General features: G+C 38.9%; 1 protein-coding gene across 2 annotated transcripts in view; it reads right to left on the reverse strand.

Annotated features, from left to right (window-relative positions):
- LOC109961572 (netrin receptor UNC5C-like) overlaps positions 1-23,821 on the reverse strand; it is a 185,279-nt gene that overhangs the window by 31,110 nt on the left and 130,348 nt on the right. For both annotated transcript variants that reach the window (XM_020602490.1, XM_020602489.1), the window contains exons 5-7: positions 5,799-5,979; positions 2,936-3,103; positions 2,442-2,606 (exon numbers count right to left, since the gene is read on the reverse strand). In XM_020602490.1, the coding sequence (XP_020458146.1) occupies positions 2,442-2,606; positions 2,936-3,103; positions 5,799-5,979 (514 nt within the window). The remainder of the gene's footprint in view (positions 1-2,441; positions 2,607-2,935; positions 3,104-5,798; positions 5,980-23,821) is intronic.

Consider the following 23,821-nt stretch of genomic DNA (forward strand, 5'->3'; position numbering starts at 1 on the left):
GGTGGAGAGAAAATGAGAAAGAAAAAAGAGATGGAGAGTAGAGTGAAGTGCTTTTGGAACACAAACTCAATTACAGAGTACTATCTAAAACATTAACTCCTAGTGTGTTATCAGTTCATTCACAACCTGGAAACCCTAAAAGTCACTTTTAAAAACACCATTTAATGGAGCCTAACAATTTGGTGTTCAAAACAACAAAACTATACACTGCATCTATAGCTCAAGATTTGTGGTGTTTTTTGTGCTTTATCTGGAAATCTCTGCACCCGTTTTGTATGTTTTTGGGGTTCACTGATGGTAAATGTCTTAAACGTTTTAGTGTAACTGCCCAGTTGAGCATCAGAACTACTGAAACATCTTCCATCTGTGTCAAGACCACATTTTAAGAGAGTCATCATTCACAAAAGAACCAAATGGAAGAATTGCACAGGAGTCAGAGCATTTCAGATAAGCTCTACCTATAAACTGCTGTGCCTGCAGAAACTCCCTCTAACAACCATATACAGCAGCGCACACGCACATACACTCCCAGACATATGCACTTCATGGATTCCTGTTAATGCTACAGGAAACAGCTGAAACATTAGTGCTGACATACAGCCACGTCTGTGGAGTCATTTTAAAGACACAAAATCAATGAAGGGAAATGAGCCTAAATCTATACCTCTCTAGGTTTTATCCCAGATTCTGTGGCCATACCTCACAGGCCTTAGGGAATCCGTTTGATGGATCAGCGATACAGTATATAATACACTGTGCTGGGAGGGGGCAGGGGTGTGCATATGCAGCAAGCTCTGTCAATAATGCACCTCCAGCATGGACAGAGATTTTTGATGAATTATATAACATTACTTGTGATACAGACCATCTCTTATATTGTCACTGCTATACACTCCCCTCAGAACTTAATCACACACATAATGGGTCACTCAGCTTCAGGCATTGTGCTTAATGATAAGGTATATCTCTCCATAACAGAATTCATGACTGTATGCTTGCAACTATTTAATTTATTTAAACTTTATTTAACCTATCCGATTTGACCAGACATGCCCTACTATGATTTAAACTCTTGTTTTGCCCAGGCCACAATTAACAGCAATAAAAGCACCGACAGGCATCATATCACGTTGTTTTCACGTCGCTGACGTGTCTTTGTACGGTATCATCAGATCAGATCAATTCTGCCTTCGGCTCTGACAAATGTTCCTTACAGCAATCCTTTTTAATTTAACTTCTTAAGACAAACACAGAGATCAACCAGATCTCTTGCCATCAATGAAGAACCTCTCTTTGGCTGCCATGTTGTAGAATGAAAGATTACTGACAATTGATAACATCATTACAAGCATGTGTGTGAACTTGTTTCAACAAGGATTTTTTCTTTATTTTTATTTGTTCTCTCTTCTCACTCACACACGTCAGGTGCTTGCAACAAGCACTGTTCTACAAGTCAACAAATATAATTGCCTTCGTTTTGGAAAAACAGCTGTTGCTATATTTGTGCCATTATGACTCATTTTCCATGTGGTTTTGAATGTAACACATTGGTACCATTCAGCTGTGGGGGTATTTTGTATGACTGTTTCACATCATCATTTACTGTTACTTTCCGTACAAAACGGGTATTTTTGACTTGAGTTATGGACAAGAAAAATCAAAAAAGGGAGGTTAATTATGATTAAGCATTCAAAAAACCTCCACAAGGTGCACAGAAGAATAGAGGACAAGTGTAAGGGTACAGTAGAGCAAGAGCAAGTCTCTAAAAAAGAAGAAAGTCAAACAGGTAGGAAGGCACAAAAGAGGAGCAGTTAATAAACATACGACAGTGAGGACCGAAGGTTGAATGGTGAAGAGTAGGGTTTCCAGGAGAAGAGAAGAGCGAGATGAAGGGGAATGATAAGAGCCATGAGCAGAAGGAAAAAAGGAGGAAAGGAACAAGCAAGAGGAAGAGCAAAGTGGTCTAACTTTGCTGCAACACAGATCAGTAAACATACACACAGGCTAGCTGAAAGTTGAAAAGGAAAACAAAGCATAAAAAATGTTTAATATCCTAACATCTTCCAGAACATTTTCATTAAAGAAGCCTTATGCAAAAGTAAGCCCAGCAATGAGTTTACAACCACACTTTTAAGGGTTAATTTTACAGCATTACTGACTTATGAATTTGGATCATCAGTAGTTTAAACTGTCATGCTGCACTTCACTTACTATGGCTCTCATACATAAAACTCTGACCGTGCAACACCACACCACTGGTCTGCCTAATCTAGTAATTCACTTTCAAGTCAATTGTCTTCTGAAGGAGATACTGCAAGGCATTTGTTCTAATTGGCATACTCATTTTTCATGGTTAGATATGATATATGATACAACTTCAGTACATATCGAAGAGCTCTGTCAATGCTTATACTCTGAAAGAATCATTACTATCAACTCACTTTGCATACAGAGTCCATCAGTACAGTTCTGAGACTGGAGGATGAGCCCCTCACAGTCCTTTCCTCCATTTTTAGGAGCTGGGTCGCTGCACTCCCTCCTCCTCCACTGGGTACACTCTGTCCCACAGGCTGACCACTTACTCCACTCTGTCCACGCACCATCCACTAGAGGAAAAGGATGGGGAAAGAAGCCGAGGAAATGAGAAAGCCGAGAGCAGACAAGGGATGTTAATGAAAAAAAAGAAGAGACCAAGGATAACATCTTCAATTATGTCCAAAGCCTCCTAAAGAATAGTATTTATATGGGGGGGGAAGTACAAAAAGGGATAGAAGTGGAATGTAGCAGAAGTTAAACAGTACAACAATGAAGCAGATACAGTAAAATATACTGCAGTAATGTATACAGTAAAATGGACAAAGTACACTACACCAAATTTGCACAAACTCAATATATCTGGATTATATTTAATTTGAATAGAAGAAAACACAATTACCAGTGCACAACGTGGTACAGGGCAGTTTTTGGATGGCTTGTCCCTCACAGGGCAGGCCTCCATTGAGTGGGGCGGGGTTAGTGCAGCTCCTGGTTCGTTTTTGGAAGCCTCGTCCACAACGACTGTTACACACTGACCACTCAGTCCATGTCGACCAACCACCATTCACTGTGGCAACAAAGATCAGTCACTTAATTAATACATTGATGCATGTTTTGCCTCTCTCATAGGTACACTTTGGAGTGCCCCAAGGGTCCATTATGGAGCCAATTTTATTCTCACTTTATATGCTCCCACTTGGCCACATCATTCACAAACACGACAATCTTTTCCATTTTTATGTGGATTCTACACATTTACAGTATACAGCATGTCCTGGTAAACACTGAAAGCCCCATTAGCCCGACCACTATTAGAGAATGCCTAAGACCCCATTTAGACTTTGTTTTAAAATGTGCCCTGGGTGATCGAATCACAATTGGACAGTGCCAAATACAAGTGGTCTGGGATGCATTTGGCCACAGACTGAGGTAATAATTGTACCTGTGGCCTTTTAATATTTAAGCACATGTGTCACAGCAGTAGTGAAACCTGAACACAAGTGGTCTGCTGGACACCTTGGAGACCCTGGACGTCTAGATGTTTCTTGGCTGTTCATTTGTGTTCGGATCACTGAGACGCATTTTAGTATAAAGTCTAAACAGGGCATAACTGACATTAAAAACCTGAGTGTCAACTAAGGTGCTTCAATTAAATTCAGGAAGAATTGAAATCTTTATAATTATCCCAGACCATCAGTACGAACAAATACAGTCCTCTCTTGCCTCTTTGTCCAACAATAATTCAATATATTGCCAAAATCTGTTCAAATCTGTGCAATAGTGACACCTACTCCATCATACATGCTTTTAGTTCCTTATGTTTAATTTAACATTTGCTTAACATGCATATATCAGAAAAAAATCAACAAACTCCAAATTAAGACGGATCACTGGCTACCAGTTTTCTACCAACCTGCAAACAGTCGGAGGTTCTCAGGCACAAACCTACTGAGAGTTCACAAGTCAAGGTGCAAGACTAAATGAGACAGTGCTTATGCTTTTAGGACATCCCTGCTTTTTAAGTCCTACTTAATTTTATTATTATTATTTCTTGTTTGGTTTAATTGATGTACTTGTCTTGATGGAGTGTTGTGATGCATTTTATAGAGGCTGGGTTTCTGAAGTGTAGAAAAGCTGGATTTTTCAGCACACCAAATCCACAAGCACACACAGTCTTGTAAAACTTTTCCATTTCCCCGCTGCTACAGTAGCACATTTTTTCCCCACTGTGTCCATGCTTATTAATGTACACAGAGAAGGGCACAGACTGACACACATGAAGTTGGATAACCCACTAACACACAGAAACTGTAATGTTGCTAGCAAATTGCTTAACCCTGGACCTTTGTTAGTGAGAGCACAGTAATAATTTAGCTTTTTCTTTTCACTAGCCAAAATAGTTAGGCCAGTTTTCATCTGTTCTCTTCCTTTGTCTCTTTTGATATCTCCTCTCTTATTTGTACTGTACCTCTACAAGATTTCATTGCATTCTGTCACATTTCAACATGACTGTTACTTCATTATTTTGCATTATTCTTGTTTTTCGTGAGAAATATGTGGCAGCATAGCACAGGCAAAGATGAGACCAAAAGAGAGAAATCAGGTATAAAGTTAGAATGAGTCACAGTGGCCCCCAGAGAGAGAGCTGACATCCTGAGAGGTGTAGGGGGCTGAAAATCCTCTGCTGCTTCTCGACAGTTCTGTCTCAGCCCGGTGGACAGTGCCCACTCTGCTTTCTCAGCACCCAATTAGAAATGAATCATCAGAGAGAAAGTACCTGGTAAAATCTGCTGCACTCACTTTTATCATCTAGTTTCTTAGAGTTTTCAGCTCTTTTTTTCTTCACTCACCTGCTTCTCCCTTCTCCTCACCTGTCTTCCATCTATCTGCAGTTGTTTTATTTTTTCCTCTTTCTTTCCTGTTTTTTTTTTTACCACTACTATTTCACCTTGTCAACAATGTCAGCTGGGCCCTTGTGGAGCCGAGAAAATTGAACCACAGATTGAACAATCTATTTCTGTAAGGATACATCAGTGTCAAACCACTCTATCTGTCGCTGCCTGTATCGAACACGCACACACGAACAGTTATTTTTGATTGAAACACTCCTCCTAGTGAATAGAGTCAGTGTTATATCTGAGAGAAAAACTCTGTGTGTGTGTTTTCCTATACATCATTTCTCCTCAAAATGTTTTCTATCCTCTCACGTCAGGCTGGCCTTTGGTAAGATGAAAAAAAAGAAGCCAGGCCTATGACAGACTTTCCTTTTCTCAACAAGCTTTTTATTTTCAGTTTTTAGCAAAAACAGCACGAAAAGAGCTTTGCCTGAAAAACAAGTAACACCATTCAGAGCTGAGCCATTCAAAGTTATTTCTGTTGCTGTTTTTCACAGCTGTTACCACACCATATGCTGCACAATTCATTTGGTAGTGAGACTCCTGGCTGAAAACGCAGACATTTGGAAAGCCAGAGTGTTCTAATTTAAAACTGAAAGCCTGATTGGTGGATTTTAATTGGGTGAGGTCAGGGGTGATGTGGGACTATCAGGCCAATGACAAAGAGACCACGCTGGCGTGGCAGTAGAGCTAATTTCATGTGGCAGATGGGGGCTGGTTTGGCTGGTCTGAAGCATTGTTGGGTAGCTGCAGCAAGAATTTGAAAAGCTGTCATATCAACAAAAAGTCACAAATACTTATGAAAACAGATAACCTAAATCAGAACAATTACAGCAATCAGTAACAAGACAACAGCTATAAACTTACCATAAACAATAACGGTCGCTGTAGTGCTTCGTCTTTTGGCCACAATGTTCTTAGCCACACATGTGTAGTTGGCTGTGTCAGACAGACGCGCCTGTTTTATGATGAGGTTGTGGTCAATGGTGATGTAGAAGTTTCTGTCCTCTGCTGGGTCAATGATCTCTTCATTCTTCAACCACTCCACCTGGAAGAAATGAGGTCGATATCAAGATTCATAGATAGGTTTCTGATAAAAGAAAAAAAAAATCAGAAAAAAATGTAGCCAATAAAATATCATACACTATTAATAAATGGTGCCATTGTGAAATAATAATATGGAGCTATAGCGGGTTTTATAGTGGTTTGTTACTGCCATAAAGCCAAAAACAAATTAAACCAGAAACTGTTATTCATGGACTTAATTTCTTTGGTTTTTGCAACCACACTAGATCTCGCCAGCTGGAGGAAGTTGGAAAAGCATAATCTCGTATTCACAGCTGGTCTACCTTGAGAGCAATGACTAATAAAAGGATTGTGAGGGGAAAAAAAAAAAAAGATATGTTCATCTAAAAACACAGCCCATTTGTGAAAGAAAAATAGTAACTGAATCAGGTTTGGGTGTTGTTATAATCTTGTTTTTCAACCTTTCCAGATGACAAAGACAGGATTGAAGGATTTATAATATGATTCTGTTGTAATCCTGTTTTTCAATGATTTCACACAAAAAAAGCTGTCACATTAGAGAATCCATGTAGTGTAAATAAAAATGTGTGAAGGACAGGAGGCTCTGTAGTGACCACCATTACTATCTTGATCTGTAAGTAACTATAGTAATCACCTATTCTTAATATGATTCTCATACAGTAAGACAAAAGATTAGAAATTTACATGCAAAACTACAGAAAGCTGCATCAAGTCACAGAAATCAGGACAGTTGTATTCATAAAGACTCATCTACAGTACAGAGGACCCTTTGCAAACCATGGAGTGGCAGCGCAGAAAAGAAAATGTTTCAAACATATGCTTTCCCAGGGTACTTTTGGTGAAGGGCAGGACAGCAGGAAACTACCCTATTTATGAGTCTAATCACATCTGTGCTGTATTTACTGGTCCAAACTCTCATAAATTTGGCCTGTCCAAGCTTTGTGGCTGGCACATAAATGTCCAGGGTGAGTTGTTTAATTCACCTTGTTTAATCTCCTTCGCCTTTTGCATTAGAAAATGGAAATCTCAGGTGCAGAAGAAATGAAATCCAGTTATTTTTCAGTTTGCTGACAGATCAACCTTCATTCTTCTCCCTCACTTCTTCTACCTGTTTCTCCTACTTTAGAAATTCAACAAGGCTCTTTGGCCATGGAGCTCACAGTATAGCCCTGAATTCTCAATCTTAAGTGAGACGCTGTGTGACCTTTAAGATTCAAATTCAAAGTAAAGGTTATACTGGATTTAAAAAAATGTGCATGTTCAGGCAAGTAATATGTGTTACGGTGTGAACAAATACAACATGGATTTCTATTTAATCATGCTCAAGCTAGTTAAATAGGTCATGCTGTGGTCACAGGCAGTAATCAAAAAGACTTGTTGAAATACAAACTTGAATATAGTTTAAAAGGAATAAAATATTGTATATTTACTTCACCCTAATAAAGATGAATATAGCTTAGAACCACCATTAACATAGCATCACTTTACAGCAGAACATCTTTTTGTTTAAAATCACTAACTTGTGTGCTCAAACTCTGAAAAGTTGATAACGAGTAAATCAGCTTGATGATCACAGCACCGTGATAAAATAAACACCATAATAAAATATCAGTATGCTGGCAACAAAGCAGCAACCCAGGGGAATTCTGGGGGGCGAAAAACAAAACAAGTTAACTTTGAAAAATATCAATCCAAGTGAAATTTCACAAATTAACATACATACATAACATAGTCCTGAGAAATGCAAGTGTGTCCTGACTGCAATCAACTATTCTAATGCAGCTGGTCCTGCAGAGATGTGTGGTAACTACAAGAGAGGCTGTGTAACGCAATTATATTCTTACAGTATACTTTATTTCCTCTTTATTATCATCACTTAGCCAGTAAAAGGCGGGAACAGTCAGAACCTTTCTCAGATTTAAAAGGTGCTCTGTTGGGTTCATTCAGGGACTGTAGTGGCCAACACTGTTCCACAAAGTTCATTATGCTTATTAAGCTACTGAAAATACTGATTGATAAAAAAAAAAGGCACAACTGTGACTGATTAAAACATTTCCACCATAGCACACCATGGACACAAGGCCATCTGAAGTCTTTTTAATCAATCAGTATTTAATCAAGTCAATGTAACATGAGGAAAAAAGCTTCTCATGCCTTTTCAAATTTCCTCACAAGTTATTGCTACTGTACATCAGAGGCTGGACTTGATAATTAGTGTGAGGGGATTTTACAGTAGTGCATATGTATAAGTGTGTGCACACTTGAAGGCCTGAAAGATTGGAAGAAATATGTGTGAGAGAGAAAACAAGAAAGGATGAGAAAAATCAGAAATGATGGGCAGAGCAGAAAGTGAGAAAGAACTGCAAAATTAGGTGCCAACACCAGCATTTCATCTTATGCAGGTAATATAATGAGGAGCGAAGAACAGACTAGCAGTTGTTTACCCCAAAACAGAACTTTTTCTCTCACATACACGCGCTGTATGTCAGCAAAACTACACACTTGCACACAACAAAACAACTTAAAAATCCAACAACATTGTTTTTAAACAGTATTTTTAGTTACTTATTATGAGATTCACCAAAGTGATGTATTGTACACTGTACATGTGATCCCTATTGTGTCTGACACCACAGCACTAGTATCATTAAATATTATTGATCTGAACAAACATGTATCAACACAATTAATCCAGTTAGCCACACTTTGTTGTCCAGTGATCAAGTATAAAATCTCTTATCACAATGTCTACAGTATCCTAATCTTTAGTTCATTTAATACTTAATATACAAACACTTTTTTTCCATCATAGTTTCTTTATTCTTCCAAGCACTTTTGCCATACTGTCAGTCAACAAAATATGTCTACTTTCTTTTAAGAAGTAATATGATGTCCACTTCCAACTCACCTGGGGACCCTTCTACTTTATAACCTGATGACTCTGGCAGTTTCTACTGTGTTGAGAAGAGGCATATATAGCAAATATCTGTTATTTAACATTGGGTTCAAACCCAACATATTTTTATCTAATGGCACATCGATTTTGGCACATCAACAATTTAACTAATGTCATTCAAACAGTACATTTAGAGAATTCACAAAAGGGACCAACACTCAACAACTGCATTTGATCAAAAGTAACTTAAAATGTGGGGATTATATACATTCAAGTAATTAGTTTTTCAAGCAAACTACTGATAAATCAATCTAGCTTGTATAGCAAGCTTAGTGATAGCTGCATACAAACCTTTACCGGCAGCTTATTCTAATGAGCTGAAAGCTACTGTGTGATGATGCACTGAAAATAGGTGCAGTATTTGATGATGCCTGAAGGTTGAAGCATGCAAGACTGATGTGTGCTCTGCTGGACTCAGACAAAGAGACCACATGTGGTGGCTATATTACCACTGCCACTGCACCATTAGCCACAGATGGTGTGTGTCTGTCTGTGGGTGGAAGTGTGTGTGAGAGTATGTGTGAATAGCAGAGGGTGGCTGATTGGATCAAGACAACCCCAAGGGGGAATGTGTATTTGTTATTTTAACTATTGCCCTCACATCAACTGTCTCTCCAAATCTACCTACACACCGCTGCACACACACACAGAAAATGCCCCAAATCCACTGGATTACTGTCATGGTAAAGATATGAAATAATGGAGATAGACTGTAAATGCCTGTGTGGTGTTACTTTCAATGTTTGTAGCATGCGATTACACAAACATACAGGACTCTCTTTGACATACTTGCACAGGTTGTAGCCTTGTCCTGTGTTTCAACTGTAATAGGATTTTAAAAAGGTTCAAGGGGAGTCAATTGTTTTTTTCTTTAGACAAAGAAAAAAAAAATCAAACGTCTTTATTTTCAAAGGGAAAATGTCCGATCAATTACACACTCACTTTGTTCATGCTTTCTTTCTTCTTGACTCAGTGACTGAGCCACCGATTTGGCTCCAGGTATTTTTCAAACCAGCCCCCGAATGGTGGAAAAAACAACAAAAGATCTGCAATTTCTTAATACATGAATTAGTTGTAGGGTGTGGATATTACAATATACGCAGTGTTAGTGAGAAGCAGAGAACATGCTTCCATATGTTCTTAGTCATGACTTAAGGACAAATGCATCACATGCAATATCAAGGTAGCAGAAAAGTGCAATGTATTGCACCTATTATGATGCATCTTTCTTTGGCCATAGAATGAAGGCTTGGTTGCATGCTGTGCAAGATAAAAGTAGGCTAAGATATAAAGATAGATAATCCCATTTGTTGCAATGGAGAGCAGCACAAAATGTTTTGAAAGGCAAAGCCTTGCCACATATTTGCTAATAAGAGCCAGAACATCACAGTCACACTGTGCCACAAAGAGAAACACAGTATAAATCTTGCAAAAGCTAAACAAATGGCAGACCACAGAGCAACAAGTGAGATAACAAAGCAAAGAATATCTGTGACAAATGCTAAAATATGACATGCTTTGTAGAGCCACTACAAAGAGCCTCATATGGGAGTCGATAACAGCCCAGAGCTACAGGGTCTATCGATAGAATCTGCCACTAAATCACAACATTAATTTTTCAAAGTAGTAGCAGAAGCAAATACACAGATAAACAACAAGAAGCATGATGCAACACAAAATAGACCAGTTACAATAATATCTGATTCTGCAACCAAAAACAGACAGGAAAATCAAGCTGTACTGTTAGTGTATGTGCGTGAGCCTGTGCGTGGGTGTGTGTGCACGCCTATGAATCACTGAGGAATTATCCTCTTGATTAGCTATATTATCTGGCTCCCTATAAGACCACAGATGAGTGGGTTAAAGAGCTCTCATAGTGATTATTCTACCTATGTGTGGGTGGGGACTGAGTGTGTGTCATGTGTCAGCCTATGTTTTATTAATCCCGACTGCCTGCCACCTGCTCCAGCAAGCTATGTCACTTCATTCCAAGCTGACACCAAGGTGCTGCCCATAAGAGACCCAGTGAAGGGACATTCAAGCCAGACATGGACAGAGACTACATTTCTTTCTATGTCACTGGAATATTAGGATTTTGAATTGCAATTTTCTAAATGATTATATTTATTTTTAGGTAAAAATGAAGATAAAACTGCCCAGTCAAAGCAACAGTGCAATAAGTTTTGTTTTTGATTTTATGAATCAACTTGGCAGCTCCCTCGAATCATTCTGAGGAATTAGCCTGGTGAACGCATATTCCAAAAAAGTGTTAACTGTAATGTGTGAACCTCTCCAATTTAATTGCCACATTTGTGGCCATTTCCAATAGAAATTAAGTTAATACACTACTTTGGTGTGACAAAATTGTTTTTAAGGGAAATTTCTGGATGGATTTTGTCCAGCAGAGCAATTTTTCAAATGCAAGAAGTGTTGTTTTTGCACGATTCTGACACCAGAGACTGGGTTTTGCAACATGAACCCTGTGTGTGGCTACAGCAAGTTTAGGCTTTAGTTAATGTTTGAGAAAGATCATGATTTTAGTTACATGTTAATAACTAAACAAGCATATCTTTAACAAAGCAGCTCAGTGCCTAAAAATGTCTTTAAAAACATAAATCATGCCTTATTTGCTACAAGCGAAAGCTGTCTTACAAAAACAGATAATACAGGGAAAAGAAATGGATCTGGTTACTTTTTAAACCAAAGTAGTGGGGTATGAACTTTAAATAGCTAAGACTACATCTTTTCATTTTGGATTCTGCTGCTGATTGATGGCTTGGTTTCCCATGTGAACATTCATCAAACTTTGAAAACACTGTGCCTGGATACACTGTTGTGTGCGGGGAATTCCGGTGTCATAAATGTTGGTGCGACTGAAATGATGCATCATGAGGCTGCCTTAGGCAAAAATGCACAAGGGTCACTTGGAGTTGCTACAATCATGGTTTCTTTTACACCTATTTGTCCAACATGTGCGGTATTTACTTTTGTTTTCTTCTCCAATTCAAATCTACTTCCTCACTAGAGGTTAATTAACCAACTTGCTTGATGTGCAATGTACGGTTGATGTTTGAAAGGTGTACGTGTCAACTCCTCTTTAAGCTTCTGAGACCTACATTATTGTTATCCTGCAGCAACCTTCTATGTGCACATTTGCAAAGACTTTGACGTGCATCTTCTGAAAAGCACAATTCCACTTTAAACACTGCCCTCTCCAAATCCTAACACCCTCCTACACTCTCACCCTACCCTCTCTCCCGGCACACGCGTGGATACACACATGTATACACCATTGCCAGATGTGCCACACTCATTATTACTGGCTCTGACTGGCATCTCGAGAGCCATCACTGTAATTGGCATGCGTGTTTTCATGATTAAACACTCACACATGCACATATGCTCACACAAAATGCAACGCTCCAGCCCAGCTCTCAAGAACCTGGTCAGTGCAGTCAGCAAAAAAGAAAAAAAAATTAAAGAGGAGAGAAACATGAAGAGATGAGGGAGGGATATTAAAGCAGAAAAGGAATACAAGTAAGGGAGTGCAAATGGAGGGTCAGAGGAAGACAAAGAGGTGGGACGGATGGAGGAATAAAGCAATAACCAAGTGACAGTAGGCTGCATTAACAGAGAGCAGGTGGGAGAAGACTTACTCAGAGGTATAGACACCAACAGAGTGAGGCAGAGAGGGAATGAAAGATGAGTGTTGGCAGAGCAGACCATCTATCTTCCTTTTCTGCTGCCATCAGCTTTCCTGACAAAAACCTAGATAATTGGCTATAACTGTCTGTGTGTGTTTATCAGAGGATAATACCAACAGACACCATAAACACCTGCACGCATACACACACCCAAGCCACCCGTCTCCTGATGTGTAGCTAAGTAGAATAGTAATCAAGCTATTCATTAGTGCAGTAACAAAGGCCATTACTGGCTAATCAACAATCTTCAAACTCAATCGAGGAAAGCTAATAGAAATTTAATCCAACAGCACACATGAATGTGTGTGTGTGTGTGTGCGCGCACGCACTGATATTAGAAAAACTATTAACTCATTGGAATAAGATGAACAAAGAAAAAAGATTTCGCTGTTTCAAACAATTACAGGAGAGTAGCCATCATGGAGAAAAAAATACAAATATATTGTCTTGAACTGTTTTTCCCAGACTTAAAGTGACATCGGTGTCTAATTGTAGCAGATGAAATGACCACGATAAGGCAGGAAGTTTTTTTTTCCTTCCTCATTAATGGAGCCCACATGGACTAATGTGACTATGGTGGAAGCTTCTAAACCTTGTCCAACAACCCCTCTACAACATGGTTGTCTCATCCTGATGGCATTCATATATTCAGAATAAGAGGCTGCAGTCACACTGAACATGTTCAATAGCATTAACATGTGTTTCTCTCTGTATATAGAGTACAATGAACTTCATCTTACAGTATATACATAGGTCCTACTCAGACTAAGGAATACATTATAATAACTTTCACTTTACACTTGTATTTAATGACAGCTTTCATCCCACACACATCTATTCCTCCTGCACATATACAGTATGTTTGCAGTACAACCTATTCCACCAGATGAGGTACACAAACAGCTTGTTACTGTATATACAAAAGTTTTATTTTTCACTGAAGTGTTGCAATTTGCAAGTGCAAAAACTGATCTGGAAAAACAAGCAAATGAGATCTGCGGTGAGTAGATGGTGTCCGTGTGTGTGTGTTCGTTCTCCATCCTCCACACTGCCATGACTCTTCTCTTATTCACTTCACTTCTTGGCACCTGTATACCTGCCAATTTGTACCATTCTAACAAATACAAATGGCTACATTTCGGAGCCAACAAAACCTCTGGACTAATTGTCCTCTCAACTTCAAGGGCTACACTTCACTCCCACCGCCACACTGAAGAGGCATGCTCTTCCTCTACCTGTGCTTTACTGATGTGGCATCCCTCATCTTAAAACAAACAAAAGGCATGTTCTTTTTTATGCCCCCACACTGGCGATAGCCACAGCTGGATTATGTTTTAAGCTCATCCATCTGTACAATTCCTGTGAAAGCGATATGTCAGGAATTCTTTGAAGGAATTTTTCTTCAAATTTGGCAAAAGTTCCCACCTGGACAGATTGATGAACGGATTCGATTTTGGTGGCCAAAGGTCAAGGTCACAGTGACCTTGTGTTCATCCCATTGTTGTGAACACAGTGTCTCAGGCAGACTTTAAGGGAAGGGAATTTATTCAAATTTAGCACAAATTTTGATGGTCAAATGTCAAAGTCACTTCTGTCGCATTCCCTTGAATTTGACTGGCTGGTGGAGGCATATAGCCGCAAAGTGGTAGGATACAAATACAGATACAATAGTTTTTCTTACTCCAAATTTATTTATGGTAAATGCAATATGTTCCCAGCTTCAAACATAGCTCTGTGAGTGTCATCTCTGAGGACAGTTAACATGAGAATTTTAATAACTGAGCAGCAACATAACTTCAATTCAATTTTCTTTATATAGTGCCAAATCGCAACAAAAGTCATCTCAGGGCACTTTACATAGTATGGTCTAGACATTATTATTATTAAAAAACCCAACAAATCCCCCTCAGACAGACCCCGGCTGTTGGTGGGTGGCCTTCTGCCTCACATGACTAAACAGAGGCAGTCTCCAGTCATGTTGCCATCAAAGAACAGAGACTTAAAACATACATACTGTATTTCAGGAATAAAATAAGGGAGAAAACAGTGTTGACAAAAGCCCATCTCTCAGACGACGGTCCGGCACAGAAATAAGCAGACAAACAGACATACAGCGGGGACATATTATGCAAAGGGTCAGACGGACAAAAACTGCCTAGACAGAAGAGAGAAAAAAACATATATAATGCAGAATACCCTAACAAACTAAATTTCTTTCCAAGCCTTTTCTTAAATACAGTGTTGATACTAATACACTTGTCAGGAAAAGTTAATTGTACTGATTTACACTGATTGTTTGAAGTGTGATTTTCAGTCACCTACAGTGTACAGTATCTGTGCCATTTCACATCCCTGCCTTAATTGGCCATATGTCCTGGTGTGTCCGTCTGCATCCTCACCACACTTGGGAGGTGATTAAGACAATCCTGCTGCCCACTCCCACTGCAGGGATTTTACTACAGCCACCAACACCACCACAATACAATCCATGCCAGGACTGGGCAGACTAGGCAGACTGGGCAGAGAACAATAAGGTCACTGTGCGTGCACACACACACACACACACACACACACACACACACACACACACAGATGTAAGTGGGCGAAGTGTGCATGTGTGTGGGTGTCAGTGTGTCGGAGCCCATGTCTATGTATGCCAACATGGGATTTCAGAGGCTCTGACAGCTTAATTAACTAGATCCAGGCGAGTGACATAAAGACCCAATTAACGACACTGACATAACTGGGTCGCCATCGACAACCATCCTACATGTTCTCAAAGACACCTCTTATAAAAAGCAGTTTGGAGTTAAAGTTGTTATTTCAGCTTTTTGAGAGTTTTTATTGCATTTTTCTTTCCAGAATTGATTAAGTACGGCCTAAGTAATTTTGCTGCTTCTCTATAAATCCAGGAGACACACAGCACAGGCATAGATTCATAAGACAGTTTACAAAGAAAAGCAGCAAACAGACTTATTCTTAGGCTTTATTCTGAATTTTTCTAATACTCCCTAACTGATACAGTATTTTGGTAAATTACTTTGAAGATAATTTGTTTGTAAAAATGGATGGATTAATTTTTCAGATCAGCAAAAAAGAAAAAAAAAACTTCAAAATGTAACCTGAGGTCTTTTGCAAATAACTGTGACTTTATGCACAAATAATTAGATCTGATGTGACATATCTTGATATTAAATTGTAAAAAAAAATCACCTTTTTCATATTTACTAGTGGGAGTAGTGATGTGTGAAACATTTATAAAACAAAAATAAGAACTAAAGGTCTGGGCAGGAGCAGAGAATTCTTGTTCTTTGTATGTACAAGAGTTTGGGGAGAAACACTAACATACTGTACCACTGGGGCATTGAGGAGGAGGCTTGTATATAAGAGAAAGAGTTCACACTGCGTAGCAGAGGGAGAAGAATAGCCTAGTATTCTCTAAGGTGTCCCAGTCAGACAGAACTAGGACACAGGAGGACAATGAGCTGGACTGCTACAGGCCTACAGAGGCCTATATATAACCTACCACTCCACTGCACCTCAGTACACTTCCACAAACATATGACACATAACTATTATATTACATAGCCATGACTTGTGCTTATGAAGGTGACTCTAAAGATCACATCTTTGGATTATATCATAACACAGCACTTGTTTGGTAAGATTTAGTGTGTGTGCTTTTCAATAACTAAAACAACTGGTTCATACTGTAGGTCCCTATGAACTAAAATAAATCAACTAGGTTAATGGTTCCCTTTCTGCAATGTAAGCTTATAAATCACACAAAGGAGAGGCCAAAAAAGTGAACAAGTAGGATCAGGTGAAATGGGGGAGAGGAGAGGGAAAAAGAGTACAGGAGAGGTAAAACAAAGAAGTTGCTCAGCACTAAAGAAGGTCACAGGTGTGCTGAACAGAAAGCCTGCGTTGGCTTCTCTATGGTGCACACACATGTGCACACACACACACACACACACACACACACACTGTTACCTCTGAGATTTAACACAGGTGCAGATGCTTCACAGTGATCTATTAGACTCACCCTCTCTTGTCAACATTCAAGAGTGGAGAGACACAGAGAGGAAAAGATGGATGGTGAACAATCTCAGGAGGAGGGCAGACAGAGAAAAGGTATTTCCACAGCAGCAGTGAAGGAGGGAGAGGAAAAGAGAGAAAGATAAAGAGTTAGGGAGGCAGCGATTTTGGTGGAGGAGGATGAGGAAACAGGGAGTGCATGCTAGGAGCAGATATCTATGGATGTTCCATTAAACCTAAGCTGACAATGTCAATAAATGTGGAGAGGATGCAAGAGAGGAAGGGAGAGAGGAAGCATGTGGAAGGAGAGAGCCAGAGGGTGAGAACCATGGAATGAAAAGGACAAATGAAAAAGTAACGAGGAGGTAAGGGAGACGGAAGGAGACATGGAACGATTCAAAATTCCCGTACTACATCAACAATTATGAAAAGAAAGATGGCGGAGGGAGCAGAAAGAGACTGGGGTGCTGAATGGAGAGACCAAGGAGGAAGATATACTGAGGTAATCCATTAGGCACAACACTTGGGAAAACAAGGGAAGAAAAGCAAAAGCCATGTGAGGAATGCAGGGGAGAAGGGGAAGGGGAAGAAAGAGGAAATCAGCAAAGGACTGAAGGAAGCTGGCCAGGGTAATATTTTATCCCAAAATTCTTGTGTCAAAACATAAGAGGTGTGTGTGTGTGTGTGTGTGTGTTTGAGAAAAGGACCTCCAGCTACTGCTTCCCCAGCCCATGCCTCTATCATCAAAGAGCCTGACATCACACAGATGGACTACCACTATGAAAGATTAATACACTGCCACCTAACTGAAAACTACCATTTTACTTATTTCTCTGCCTCCTCTTAAGGTTAAAATAAATGAATACAACATCAACAAACAGCCAAGGAGAATGGGCTGGACTAATTCTGGGTTTTAAACAACACTCCATTGAAGATCACTGAAGATCTACAGCACCAGTCCAAAGTTGGCACATACTTTCTCTCTAAATTGAATGAGGAAATGTGTCCAAACCTTTGTCTGGTAGTGTACTGCATCTAATATGACATTTGAGCTTTCTGAATATGAAATGAGAAGCTCAAAGAGAAAACAACAAGGCAGGCAGAGAGCTTTGAGGTGAGAGCAGGGAGGTTTGGAGACAACCAGGTGAAGGGAAGCAGATGAGTCAGGACCCGGAGCCCAGGAAGCAAAGCTGTTCCCTCTGTGGTAATCTCCTCATCAAATATTCCTGATATACTGTAAAACTGGGACTTTTTCACTGTCTGCACTTAATGCTCTCAGTGAAATAATGAGAACTGCCTTGACAAATAATAATTTGCAAGATGAAATATTATAAAATCACGTTTCTCAACAGCCAAAATTACAAATACAAGTCGTTGCTTTCTACATTTCAGAACCAGGATCCGAGTTAAAAACAAACTGGCATCAAAAGATATAAAATCTATTAAATGAACAAACAAACTGAGTAAATACAAAATCACTCAGACTTGAAGCCCCAGGGTGAAATGGGGACTGAGATAGCAGCAGGAGGAACAGAGAGATGACAGTTTGGGGTGAGAGTGTTGGAGGACAAGAAGTTGAAAATGGGACCCCAGGCTCACATCCTTAAAGGAAGAAGACAAAAAACATCCAAATCCACTCAACAGCTCAGACATGTCGGGGGAACATTTCCCCAAACAGATGCTGACCTAGTAACAGCTGGAATCAGAGTCAACAGCTCAAATATCACTGGGGAAAAGTCCAAAAGTCAAACCCTTTCTACTTGTGATAGAGAAAGTTAGGAAACAAAAGATGAAACTCATTCTCTCCTCCTTCTAACCATGTATACTGTGTTGTGGTTCTGATCTAATTTACAATCTAGAACATCACAAGAAGATATTTTGCAGCACACTGACATAGTGAGACCTAGGCCAATTATGATAAGTGGTCAGAATATGCAGTCACTAAGCTGTCACTCCTTTATTTATTTAGATGTAATGCATAGCTATTTTTTAGTGAATTCATCTTTTTCATCTACCATTTCAAGCAGTAATTTGAATGCACAAATTACCTGCACTTCAAAATTCTGAAAGAGATTTGACAAATATTTCTACATATACTACACTTACATTGTGACAACCACTGGACTCTCACTAAAACTAAAAATAATAATGAATTTCATACCTGAACACCCTTAGCGAGAGTTTCCTTACGTCTTTAAAGGCAGTCTGCTGCCTAACTGACTTCTCTGGTTTGCTGTGAGCCAGTGCTGGAATGATTGACAGGGTGTTAAATTATAGAACAGCCCTGTGCATGGTTGAGGGTCAATGCGGCAAAAGTGTCAAAGCCCTCTGTATCTGTGTCTCTGTTGCTTTCTTTATGTCTCTGGACAGTGATGTATTTTTGCCTTTCCTCCCAGTCCCTCCAGTTCACTAAGTACTTTAACATCTCTAATGGCAGCAACAGAAGACAGAAAGAGGAGGAGACAAAGAAAGGTGAGAGATGCAAAGAGGCAAAGAGGAAAAAAGAAACAAAGAGCAAAGTAACTGGTGATAAAATCAGAGCAACAGGAGGGTGTACAAAAGAAACCACAGGGGCATATAAACATTTAAGTCTTTCAGTATTAAAAGGCCTTTTCCTTCAAGTTCACTTCAGCCTTGTCCTTATTACAAAAAACAAAACCAAAAAAAAACCCACAAAGGAAGGATCAGGAGACAAAAACTGAAAAGAGTGTTATCCTTTTCAACCTTACTCAAGGTAAATTAAAGCAAACCAAACTAGACTATACATGATCCATTAATTATTCTTCTTTAAACTACAGTATGTAATAAGGCAGCGTAGCATGAAACTCCAAATCAATCCACTCTGCTCCGCCCAGCACTCCCTTTCCCTGCTCCACTATGCTCTACTACAATCTGCTATGGTCCAGCACACTCTATCCAGCTATTCAGATATTTCTCATTCTGAAATTACAAGTAATGTGAGTACAACAAAACGTACTGATCAAGCAGAAGTAACTGAAAATCTCTGATTGGTTAGGGAAGTCAATCCCACTCAAAATCTTTTAGAAGCTAATCTCAGCACTACTACCAGTGCTGTTCAGTGAGTCTGGGTCACAGCACCTCTCCACATTAAGACAAGGCTTGGAGCAGACTTCTACAACAATATTAAAAAAAAGTACATAGTGTAGCTTCAATAACAAAGCAAGGTTTCAAGTTTAATCAAATTATTTTCTGCAAGATCTACGTAACAAGATTTGAGAAAAGAAATCAGCTTTTTGTGAACATTAGAGAAATAAAATATAATGTATGTGTCCATGCATGTACAGTATATTTGCATTATCACTGGGAAGTTCTATATTTAGTACTCCTATAACACACAGTTGTGTATGTGTGCATACATGTGATTTAAATGTGTGTGTCAAAGCTGATTCACTGTACAGTGTAGTGCAGATGACTCTCCATAATCATTAAAGCATGAAGAGGCTCTGAGCTTATTGGGGGCATGCTAATCCTCTTTAATTGACTCTCCAGCTATCCAGTGTTATTAAAACCGTGCAATAACAAAACCAGCTTTGCTTTATTAGCCGGGTCAACTGAACTACTTGAGGCCTTCCTGTTTGGTGAAGGATGTTACATATGAGCATGATAAACAAACAATAAAATGGACAAATACAAACATACAAGGAGGTAGTTACCGCTGCTGGAAAATATAGTACTTTGAACAAGAAAAAAAGAAAAAGGGGAATAATAATAATAATAAAAAAAAACTCATGTGTATGACTTACAGTATATACAATGCCAAATTCCAGTGCAAATGAACAAAATTTAGTGTCATTATGTAATATGGGCACAAAGACTAGGGTGATGAACGTGTGTGCAAAACAACTGACTGACATGTGATGTAAAAATTTATGTTGCTATTTAAAATATTTAACCATGAAAATACTATTGCCCTAATCTTAACTAAAAAAGTTGGTTAGCCTAACCTTAATATTTTGCCTGGATATCATAAGAATAATAAATTGAAAGTTGGGTTTCTGTAGAGTTCCTTTTGCCTATATGCGCATTTTTCAAAGTTTATAAGAACAAATGCAGATATTTTACTATGGTAAAATACTGGTTTTCAACCATTAAAAACACATCTTCAGATGAATAATAATAATACAATACCATATCGCTGAAAACACATTTTTGTATGTGAATCAAACTGCAACAGTGATTTTACAGTTATTACTAACAAAAGGACTGAAAATTCCATCATGAGCAGCATATTCTTTCTTTATGGTTCCCTGAAGAACTGCAGGAGCATCTCTAAGTGCTGTATTTCAGCCCCTGCCAGGTCACACTTACAGTAAGTAGCCTATAGCCATCTCACTTTGAAAGAATTATGCTTCTGAAATCAGAAAAGCATCAATAGTGCCAAGAGCTTCTTGGCAGAGTGGAAAAGCTAATGTTTCAATACAATTTCAGGGTGTACAGTAAGTAGTATTGTGGTTAATACAGCTCAGCAAAAATGTAGTCGTATTGGATTTCACACCTAAAACATTTTACAGGGTATTAAATGAAAAACTGCCCTGTAGCAATAATGGGTTTTATAATCAGACAGTTGAAGATCATGTCATTACAAACATATTCCGTTCCACAAAGATGACACAGCCCACTTCTGATACTGTTCTATTAACAACAGTCAAATTTATATAAATACTAATTGCATTGACAATGACCTCCTTTAATAACTCACTGAAGACTATTTAACTCAGTAGTGATGTAAGTGAAAAGCAATTAAGTGTTGGCAATTACTCAAAGCCCTGGCTTAATAAACTTTTTCAGTCTTGGTCCCAAATGAAAGTTTTAGTACTCCATTTGGTCCAGCAGTTAATGGGATGAGAACTAGGTGCTAAATTCTTTCATGAGTTTGTAATATGTTCACTGTATTAAAATAATATATATAGAAATACACAGAAACCCACATCACTGGGGTCATTCCAAGGAAACTGTTCATTTAAAGCCAAAAACAATTTTTATATTTTTAATTATTTTCTGTTAAATTATCGGCATGTTCTCATGTCCATCATTATTATGTGCAATAATGCTCAATGAATATTGCATAAATCTCAAACTTTTTTGGTTTTTATGAACATGAATGCTTTCCTCTTTATGGGAAAAGTGTCAAAAAATAGTTTTTTTTAAAAATGGCATGATTTTTGTGTCCATAAGTTTCATGTTCCACACCATAACAGCAATGCATTTCTGCTCTAAAATTCTATACTGTTCCATTAAGTAACATCAATAAAAGAAAATTACATCATTTAAAGGTTTGAAGAAGATTAAACTCAAATACTGGTGAGATAAGATTTTTCTTTTTTCTTTCAAAACCTTCTCTATCAAGCATAACATACCCACCTCGTCACTCAAAAAGCATGGGAAAACTATTTTTAATGAAGATTTCAAAATGGATTTGTATTTAACTGCATGCTAAGTGTGGTGTTAACTTTAGCCAGAGAGAGAAATTTGGCCATATTACGTTGGATTTTCCTGCCCTGTCACATTCCACCTCATTACTGAATTGGTTTGCCTATTTCCTTTGAAGGGCACAACAAACCAACTTTGATATCATGATATAATGGGTAAAAAAACAAATAGTGCCTGAACATACAAAATATGTATTAAATAACATATCCTAACAGGTCTAACATATCCTGCTATGAAATTGAAAAATTTTATTTTTGTTATAATAAAAAAAATCTTAAAATTCCTAAGCCCAGTCTGTACAGTTTCCATGGAATGACTTGCAGTTTCAGTGTCATGTGCACCACTTCACGGATTTCAGAGTTTGTGGTCCTAAAAGACTCACAAGGTTTGACAATTTATAAAACTTGACAGAACAGAACAGAGTTTTGTTGTTTGACACTGTCGTACCCCGTGTCAAAACAGTGTGTCCATTCATCCATGACAACACTGTCAGGACTGCCAAGGGCAGCGCGGGTAGCTGCCTGACAACGCAGTACACTCTGCACTGTCATGTCACCATCAATCCGCAGCTTTGTCTCAGAACTACAGCAAAAAAGACAGGGGGCAAGAGGAAGACAGAGAGACAGCAAGGGTGACAGAAAGAGACAAAGTGTAAGAAAAAACATGAGAGAGAGGGAGAGTGTGAGAAAATTTTTAAAAAGGCAGAAAAAAGCCCAAATGGGACATAAAATATCTGGAATGGAAAAGAGTCCTTGACAATCTGTGAAAACAGTCAACAAATAGCCATTAATTTAAACAAAACTATCTTTTCTGTCAGGAAGACATTAAAAGGGTTAATTGCAAAGGTAGACTACCCTATAACGTTTGTCAAAGCCTTAAAATTGGTGATGAAAGAGAAACAGTTTCTCCTAATCTCCCACAAATACTTTATCTCTTGCCTTTATACTTCTGAGCTAAGCGCCCACTCAAATCTATGCATAAGAACAAAGTCATAGCTAAAAAAAAAAAAAAAAAAAAAACTAAACCAAACCTCAGACCACACAGAACTAAAACTACGTGTGATCACTGGCCTCCGTGCTTTGTATCATGTCTGAAGAAGCAAGAGAACAATGCAGGTTGAGTCATCAGTTAAACAAAAACAGGGCCACTATATGTAATAAGAAGCTTCCTGCTCTGAATTTTGATTAATAGTGTCAGGTTTTCCCAGTTCCACCTTCCTCTCTTCTTTTTCCTCACACTAGCCTAGCCCTTGCACTGATTACACTATTCAACACACCTGCCCCGCTTCCCTGATTCTTTCTCTGTCTTCAGGCCAGTGGTTGTTATGTTGTTTTATCAAGTTTATGCTAAGATTGTCTTTGTTCTCTCTAGTCCTTGTTAGCACCCTAGTCGTTATCCTGCCCTGCCGTCTCTAGTGTCTTCTTCCTCTTCGGACCTCTCCTCTGGACCCCCCTGGATTTAATCTCCACCACCAGCCACCGCCTCACAGGTCGATGCACAGTCTCCCTTACCCAGTTTATCCCTGCTCTTCTGTCTACAGCCATCATCACCTCCACCTCGACCAGCCCAGGAGTGACCTCTGCGTCTGCAGCCCGGTACATCATCATCCACCATACCACTGACTGTTTTTCTGCTGCTGCTGCTGATCGACACCTGGTCATCTACCTCATTACTCCTCCTGTATATATGTCACT

Source organism: Monopterus albus, unplaced genomic scaffold (genome assembly GCF_001952655.1).
Source record: "Monopterus albus unplaced genomic scaffold, M_albus_1.0 scaffold56.1, whole genome shotgun sequence".
Classification (NCBI taxonomy): Eukaryota; Metazoa; Chordata; class Actinopteri; order Synbranchiformes; family Synbranchidae; genus Monopterus; species Monopterus albus.